The sequence below is a fragment of the Lactuca serriola genome, chromosome 6, assembly GCF_051521515.1.
Source record: "Lactuca serriola cultivar US96UC23 chromosome 6, Lser_US96UC23_V15, whole genome shotgun sequence".
NCBI classification, from domain to species: Eukaryota; Viridiplantae; Streptophyta; class Magnoliopsida; order Asterales; family Asteraceae; genus Lactuca; species Lactuca serriola.
The window spans coordinates 158,635,447-158,644,580 of NC_136413.1; the positions used below are offsets into that span (position 1 = coordinate 158,635,447).

The window sequence follows — 9,134 nt, forward strand, 5'->3', positions numbered from 1 at the left end:
GATAGTTTTAGTATATTTTTAGTATACTTGAAGTTTAAATGCAAGTAGAGACAAGTAGAGACTGCGTAGATAATGTTTACAATTTGTTTTTGTAGTTTTTTTAGTTGTTGTATAACCTGAAATCTTGTAAGTTTTTTTAGTAGAAACTGCAAAATAGTTGTTTGTATATATATTTGTCATATAACATTTGTATAAGTTGAAAATTTGTCGTATATATATTGTTAGAAATTGTTTTTATTTGTCGTATAAGTTGAAAATTTTGTATAAAGTAGTCGTATAACTTGGAAAATTGTTAGTTTGGTTGTCGTTTTATTTTTAAATTTTTTTGTTTATATGGTTATATAATGTTAGTTTTAATTAGAAAGATAAAAATTGTTTATATATTTATCGTTTAAGTTGAAAATTTGTTTAAGTTGAAAATATGTTTAAGTTGAAAATATTTATATATGATATTGTTTTCTATCGTAAATATATTTGTTGTATAACTTGGAAAATTGTTTATATATGTGTATGTTATTGTTTTTTATCGGGGAAATATATATATATTAGTAATTAAGAAAGTATTTGCAGTTCGTAATCATATATTTAAAAAAAAATATATTTTTTAGTTATCTAATTTGTTTTTGTGTTTTTTTTTTGCAGCATGATTTTAGTTTAATGAATACGAAAGCCTTTGCGAACCTAAAAGGCTCTGGCGGTAACATATGAGAAGTCTTTGAAGTTTTAGATGATGCCCGACGTGCTATTTTCAGAAATACCGTCTTTGGCTATTTTATTGATGTCCCTCGTTTACAAGGGGACGCTTTATTGTTTCATAAAATGTTCCTTCATCAGATCCGGCCGGACCCTGTTTTATCTCCAGATGGAATAAAACGTTTATATTTTCGAGTAGGCAATACCAAAATGGTTTATGGGCCGGAAGAGTTTTGTTTGATTACCGGCTTCAATTTTGGGGAGTATCCAAAAAACATTGGGAGAAAAGGGTCGGAAAAATTAATAAGCAGTAAAAAAAGATGTTTACTGCGTGAACGGCTATTTCCGGACCATACTAATAGTTCGGTGAAAATCGGCGACTTGAAAAGTTTAATTTTAAATCAAACATTCTTAGCACTTGACGACCTTGATGCAGTTAGAGTATGTTTGATATACATTTTGTGTGAAGGTTTTTTGGGCAAAGAAGTTAACGATCGGGTGCCACAAGATTGGTTTTTTTTGGCTGAGAATTTGGATCTCTGGAATAGGTATATTTTCTTTACGTTAAAAGTTCTATTTTATTAAAGTTATAATTTATATAATAATCAATTTTGTTTTTTTTTTTTGTTTTGTTAGCTTCGCTTGGGGTAGCTATCTATGGGATTTTACTTATGTTGACCTTGAGGATACGTGGAATAAGATACATCATTATTTATCACTTCCTGAGCGTGGTCAAACTTTAAAGTATTCCGTCTCAGGATTTACGGCTCCAATTAGGGTATAAAAATTTTATTTTATTTAAATTGTTTTATTGTTATATTTTTTATTTTAATTTTAACTTTTATTACTGTTATTGTACAAAATTGTAGATATGGATATATGAGATGATTCCGGCTGTTCGTGCATGTGGATTTGCATTGAGAAAAAATAAAGACTTGCCTCGGATGAAAAGATGGAGCGGAACAAAAAAATTGAAATGGGTTGACGTGAACAAGATTTGGTCAAAGATGCAGGTTTAAAAATAATTCGTTTATTATTAATAAAGTTGATTATTATAGTTTTATATGCATTTTTAATATGTTTAATTTTTTAGGAGGGGCTACCACCAAGACAAAACATGTTACCGGGTGATGGTGAGATGACATCTTTTTATTATATGTCATTTCAAGAGTATGTATATGGTGAAGGGAAAGCAGTTCCATCCCCAGTACGGGACCATTTTAGGAGACAAGACGAATCTTCGTCTAGTATGTCGTCCAGTGGTCGCTCTCATGGTAGAGGTCGGGGCAGTGGGAAACACAAGCTAGACGAGTTGTTGAAACGGGTACATGCACTGGAGCAGCATGTGTTTATGAATCAACAAAAACCTACAGAGGTTTTTGTTGAAGAAGTGAATAATGACCAATTTTGGAACGACATTTTTTTTGAGGACCCGACAGTGTCACAAAGAAATTATGATGAACAGGTTAGTTACACGCTACATTATTTATTAAATTTTATTAACATATATGAATACCTGTGTTCATATTTTATATTTGAAAATATAGGTTGTGCAAGATGAAGAGATGAATAAAAACAATACAACTCAAAATGTTTTTGGTGATACTCAAGACGACAAGGTTGTTATAGATGTTACCTTTACGATTTTAATAATTACTTTTTAATAAAGTGTCTTTCGTTATTAAGTAAAAAGTTATATTTTTAATGTAGGTGTTGGAGGAGAGTAATCAGTATGCGGGGAACAAATTTGATGATGATGTGTTTGATGTAAACGATTATAGTGAAGTTAAAGAGGTTATTATAGTTACATTAATATTATATTAATATTTTGTTTATTTAGATATTATTGCTTATTAAATTATGTGTATTTCGTTATTAAGTATAAAGTATTATCTTTAATGTAGGAGTGGGAGGAGAGGAATGACAATGCAGGGAACAAATTTGATGATGATGTGCCGGATGAAGACGAACTAATAATAACGGGAAATGTAGATTATTTTCATGATGATGATGATGACAAAGAAGTTACACCCGATAAACCTAGGAGTCGAAAACCATCACAATTTTTATGCACTCCTTACACCGAGGTATTCGTTTTATTTATAAACTGATGATTTTATGTTTATGTGAATTATCTATCTTTATGTGAATTATCTGAAAGATATACATTTAAACATATGAATATTGTTTTTAGTTGCACACGACACCGAAACAAAAAAGAAGAACAAAAAAGAAGGTTGGTACGAAATCAACATGCCCCGTTCCTCCTCCAGTTTTTGGTGTTGCTCATGACTTCTCCATGTTGCGCCTGCAACCTTACGTAGCAGGCGGTGAGGATGTCATCCAAAATTATGTATTGCATTCATACGATGTGCAGCATCGTTTGTTTAATTTCGTGTTAGATAGAGATTTTTGGAGCTCATTGTTTGGGCATACACACGACGGATGGTTGGAGTCAGCGGTAAATAAATTGTTAATTAATTCTTTTAAAAGTTAATTGTTTTTTAGTCAATAACAAAAGTATCATGTGTGCAGCATATAACCATTTGGTACCGACTTTTGATGGAGATACGGTTTGAGAGCGACCGACATACAATAATGCCTCCAAATTTTTTTGTTTCTCATGCTTTGGAAGAAGGACAGGACTGGAGGGCGTTTATGGCTGGTATTGCTACATACCCTAACTTCATGGTTGCTTGGTGGGATGTTGATACGGTAAACTTAATAGTTTATATTGAAAATAATATCGTTTTTTTGTTATGTTTTTGTATTGTGATGTAAATAAACATAATTTTATTTTCTGATCCTTATACAGGTCTTATTGCCGATTCATTCATCCCCTAATCATTGGCTATTTGGGGAACTACGATTAGCGTCAATGGAAGTGCATATTTATGACAGTCTTGGTAGAGGTGCTTATGAAAAATTCCAATCCGAAGGAATCTTTTCCAAATTTGAACGTCGGGTGGCAAATTATTTGGACAAGATTAAGTATTGGGCGCGGAGGAACATCCCAAGGATTCCATTGAATATGCAATTCATTTATGAAGAAAATGTTCCCCAACAAAGTAGTCATTTGGGAGATTGCGGTGTTTTTCTTTGTATGTTTATGGAGCAATTGGTTTCAGGTCAACCAATACGTGTTCTTATTGACCCAAAGAACGCAGCTTTAGAGTTCCGTCTCCGGATGGCAAAAATTATTTGGGGGTCTAGTCTTGCTCCTCTGTAGTTGGATTATATTAAATGTATATACAAATTAATGTTGGATTTCATTATTAGTTTATCTTTAGAGTTTACTCAACGGATGACAAAAAATATAACGTTACGACAATTACAACAATTTAATGACCTACTAATTACTTATCAATAAATTCAACATAAGAACGACCACAACTTTTGTTTTAACGTTACAAATACAACAATTTATTGACCAAACAACTTCAAAACCATAAAAACAATATTGAAAAACTTACAACTTGTAAACAAGAACTGCCAAGAACAACACCCAACTACAAACCAACGCTATCTTTAACTTCTTATTTTCTGATTGAAAGAGCTTATTAGAGTTAGCTACTTTAGCTATTACCATAGAAGATTGGTCCTTCTCTTCATCAACCCAACTGATAAACCCGCATTTTGGTCCCTGTTAAATTTAATATCCACAGTAAGAAAATAAATTTGTGTCATGTAAACACAAGGGTTTAAATTTGAATGACGGTAAGAACATGATACCAAATACGGGCAAGCGTAGAACAATCTTCCTGGGTTTTTAGCTGTACCCGAAATCCTAACGATACGTTCTCCTCCACAATTGCAGTATGCCATTAGCCTTCTTATTCTTTTAAATCGGAGTTACTTTCTCAGTTAAATTTTTTCATAATGAGTGACACCCATTTATAGAATAAATCATATAACGGACAATTCTTTTTGACTATGAAATAAACTGGTTTGACTATGAATTCATAAAAGTTCAACTATGAAATGCAGACAAGTACATTCTGTAGTATTGTCATGTCGGTCAGTGAAATTTGACTATGAAATGAACTGGTTTGACTATGAATTCATAAAAGTTCAACTATGAAATGCAGACAAGTACATTCTGTAGTATTGTCATGTCGGTCAGTGAAATTTGACTATGAAATGAACTGGTTTGACTATGAATTCATAAAAGTTCAACTACGAATTTAAAGGGTTAAACTATGAATTTTGATCAGTAGAGATACAATATCTTCTATTTATAATTCCATTTGTGTGATCATTGTAGAGCACAATTATCGGTATTGAAAATGAGTAGTCACAGCCAAAGAACCTTTTCTCAACTACCAATTTTCTTGCATAACCTTCAAAGAACAAATCCTAATACCTTCACAGCCATTAAGAAAACCGATAACAACCGCTTTCAATTCTGTTTTGTGGCTTTAGGTTGCGTGGTATAACATACTTCTTTTATTGAGTTATACAATATTTCATGGTAATCTATGTCGATTAGTTCTTACATAACACTAATATGTCTTCGTTTTTATGTAGATTCGTACCTTCCTTAGGTGCATGATACCGCTGATATATGTAGGTTATTTACCCCTTCTTGGGAGCTTTCTGACAACAATGTACTTCGCAGTGGCTTTAGATGGAAATCATGAGCCACTACTCTTAGCACTTGGTTTGGGAACCTTACAGTGTGAAGAATCATGGAGATGGTTCATGATGAGGTTAAGAGATTGTTTAGGTGAGGACACAGAGGTTGGTTTCATAAGCAACATGTGTGATAACATAGACTTTGGTGTTGACAGTGCCTACCCGGATTCCTATCATGGATATTGTCCTAAAGATATAGCTCGAAAGATACGTGAGTCTATCGGACATAACAATACGGAAGTCGAATCGTTGTTTTGGAAGTCATGCAATGCATATAGCGTTGATGATTTTTACTTGTGTTTTGAAAGGTTGCAAAGTACATGTAGGCAACCACCTTTCTGCACCTTGCTTATGAGTCCAATTTACTGGCTTGACGATATACCGATTTCAAAATGGACAAGAGCATTTTTCCCAAAAATACGTTACAATGTTAAATCGATTGACGTCCCTGAAATTTTGCAAATTATATCCTCACGTGAGTTTCCTATAACAACGATAATTGAGTTAACCACCACGTCGATAAAATCAAAGTATGCTGAGCGGGCCGAACTGGCTGGTAAGGGAGATTGTTATGTTTTGTTTTTTTTATTGTGCTGCTATTTTTATTAAAATATCAAATTTTACAGGGAGGTTGTCTGGTGGGTTGACCCCTTACGTTGAGAGTAAGGTTCAAAAAAGTCTCAGCAAGTCTTACAATTGTAATGCAAAACGTTTGTATGGGGATACATTTGAAGTCCATGACACTTTTGCCACCAACAACGTACAACTTGAACGAAGGGTATGTAGTTGTGGTAAATGGCAAAAAAGCGGTATACCATGTGGCCACGCTATAGCATGTCTAAGAACCCGTACATCTGAGTCCATTCAGAGAATGGTTGAATACAAGTTCACTAATTATGTGTATCGAGTTGCATATGGATCTGAGTTGGTGAATGGTATACCATCATATGAGCATTGGGAAATACCAAATGAAACGGTGGTCCTGTTACCTCCCTCAATGCAGTAGTTATTCATGTAGCACATTTATGTTTTATGTAGTATTATGTATTAGTTTTTTATGTACTCTGTTTTTATTTTACTGCTGTGTTACGTATTAGTTATCCATGTACCCAGTTTATTTTTTATGTCGTATTATGTGTTAGTTATTTATGTACCCCGATTTTATTTTATTGCTTTCTAAATATTGGCTATTGAGGGAACAACATACATTAAAAGAAATGGACGTTTATTAAATAGTAACGACTAGACACATACAACAACAAGCAACTTAAATAACGAAAAACAATTAACTTAACCAACATGCATATTAAAAATAAGGGACATTCTTTAAAACATTCCATGCATCTAAGTGGGTAAACTCGCTACCATCGTATTGAAAGCGGTATAGTTCCAAAGCCACCTGTCGTAGAATGTCTTCATCCGTATTTGCATGTTCGTTATCCAACTCGTTATAAATACGTTGAAATTGTTTCACCTTCATTTTCATATCCAGAAACTTCGCTTTGACATCTCTTCTTCTTCGATATTGAGTGCGGTTCATTAAATGGTGAAACAAATGACAGACACGAGACCAAAATGATCCGGCACGAACTTGTGGGGGACCCGGTGGAAAATCCACCTCTACAGTTGTAATCCAAGCTTGAACCAAAGCGACCTCCTCTGCGTTCCTCCATATACGTGGTGAGTCCATAATTGCAAGGAGGGAAGTAATAGAATACAATTACAACGGATATTGAAATCTATTTATAACGACTCCTTACTTTTCCTGGTGCAATGAGTTGTCAACTCAAACAGCAATGTATTGTGTTGTCATTCAACCGGGGATGAATTGTCAACTCGAACAGTGATCTGTTGTGTTATAAGTATAGTACACTGCATTCGTCAGTTAATTTTGACTATGAATTGCAGACATATTAGAAGTTTGGACTGCGATTTTGTGTAGAAACTACTATAAATTGACCCTAAGTTACACGCAAAACGTTATTAAATTAACCAATATAGTTGTTCAAATATTGTTTTTTAGATTCTACCCTCTTTGTTTCAATCCAAATGACTTCTATATCATGGAGCAATGAAGAGTTCTTGGTTCTTACACATGCTTATATTCATGTGTACGAGACAAGCAAGTTGAATGATCCAATGTTTTGGAGCCGTCTAACAAATATTTTCAATGCTGCAAACCGAATGGCTACAAGAAACGATCGTGACGAACTAGACATCTTAGCAAGATGGTATGAAATGAAAACCGAAGTTCTATTATTCAACGATCTTTATACCAAAATTGACGACGCCCGTCTAAATGCTACTGAGGATGTCATCTTGGAAGCTGCTAAGGAGGAATACAAGTCATTAAGTAACGGGTTGGAATTCCAGTTTGAAGCCCCTTGGAATATTTTGAAATATATCCCGTTTGTTTAAAATCTATTTTAGTTTATTATTTCAGTACTGGGTTATTTTCATGTACTAGGTTATTTTCATGTATTTCTTATGTATTTCGTATGTATTTCGTTTGTTTAAAATCTATTTTAGTTTATTATGTGAGTACTAGGTTATTTTCATGTATTTCGTATGTAATTCGTATGTGTTTCATATGTTTAAAATATATTTTAGTTTAGTATGTGAGAAACTCGTATGATTAAGTTGAGTTAATATATATATATATATATATATATATATATATATATATATATATATATATATATATATATATATATTTTAGTTTATTATGTGAGAAACTCGTATGATTAACTTGAGTTAATAAATGGCCATTGCATTAGTTATCAAAATATATTAGAATACATTAGTAACAAGATTCCATGAACCATTAAAACATCACAACAATTACATGAAAAAAACAACATAATACGAACAAAGCATTAACGTAAAACACAAGTCCATGGCTTATTCTTAACACAAATTAGAGCGGTCTACTTGAAATACTGTTTATCTCTAACAACCTTCCAAACTTCCTCATATTCGAAGTCTCTGCCTTCATGCTCAAAGATGTAAAACTCTGTAACAACTTCCAAGAACTCTTCTTCGTCACGACAACGAACATTGTTACGTTTCGCATAACTACATGCTCGATTGAACCATGTCACTTCCTCCTTTACATCCGTCCACTTAGTAACAACATCTGATTTTTCTCTTTTTTGCCCTTCTCCCATCTCATGGTTAAACAAAGATGTGATGCGACTCCATTCATCACCAATTAGGCAATGCGGGGGAGCAAGTAACGGTTCACCATCCTTAACACTTAGCCAGCACCGTGTTAGAAGTAACACCTCGTTTGTCGTCCATGGCCTTTCAGAATTGGAACCAGGTAATTCATTCGAAGAACTTGCTGCATTCGACGACATTTCTAATAATGGGAATTCGTTTCGTTTAGGTGATTTGGGTGTTTGGTTTATAGATCTTAAACATCTATTTATATAAATAAATAGACTATGAAATAATACTTTGACTGCGAAATGGTTATATTTGGACTACGAATTTCAGCTTTATGCAGTGTTTTGTCATGTCAAACTGTCATTGATCTCTTGTCACTTAAGGGACCCACTGGGATGTGCAGGTTACTACAGTGACTTGTCATTACTGTCTAGTCATTTCAAACTTGGACTTCTCATTACTGTCTAGTATGTATAAATACCACTTATTGCTCCAGTTTAATACAACATCGATTTTATTATGAGTTCCTCACACAAATTCGAAATTTGCTCATGCAACGAAGTAGATTGTTACTACTGTGATTCGGTAGACCCTTTTTTTACACCCTCTTCAGCCGGGTCATATATGTCACATGAAAA

General features: G+C 33.5%; 1 protein-coding gene across 1 annotated transcript; it reads left to right on the plus strand.

Moving 5' to 3' along the window:
• The first annotated feature begins 722 nt into the window (after positions 1-722).
• On the plus strand, positions 723-3,922 carry LOC145058883 (uncharacterized). The gene is made up of 10 exons (XM_079006760.1): positions 723-1,241; positions 1,330-1,471; positions 1,563-1,706; positions 1,787-2,158; positions 2,241-2,312; positions 2,404-2,487; positions 2,598-2,780; positions 2,888-3,154; positions 3,229-3,408; positions 3,509-3,922. The coding sequence occupies exons 1-10, from the start codon at positions 820-822 to the stop codon at positions 3,920-3,922; spliced, it is 2,280 nt and encodes a 759-aa protein (XP_078862886.1). The 5' UTR covers positions 723-819.
• Positions 3,923-9,134: the final 5,212 nt, after the last annotated feature.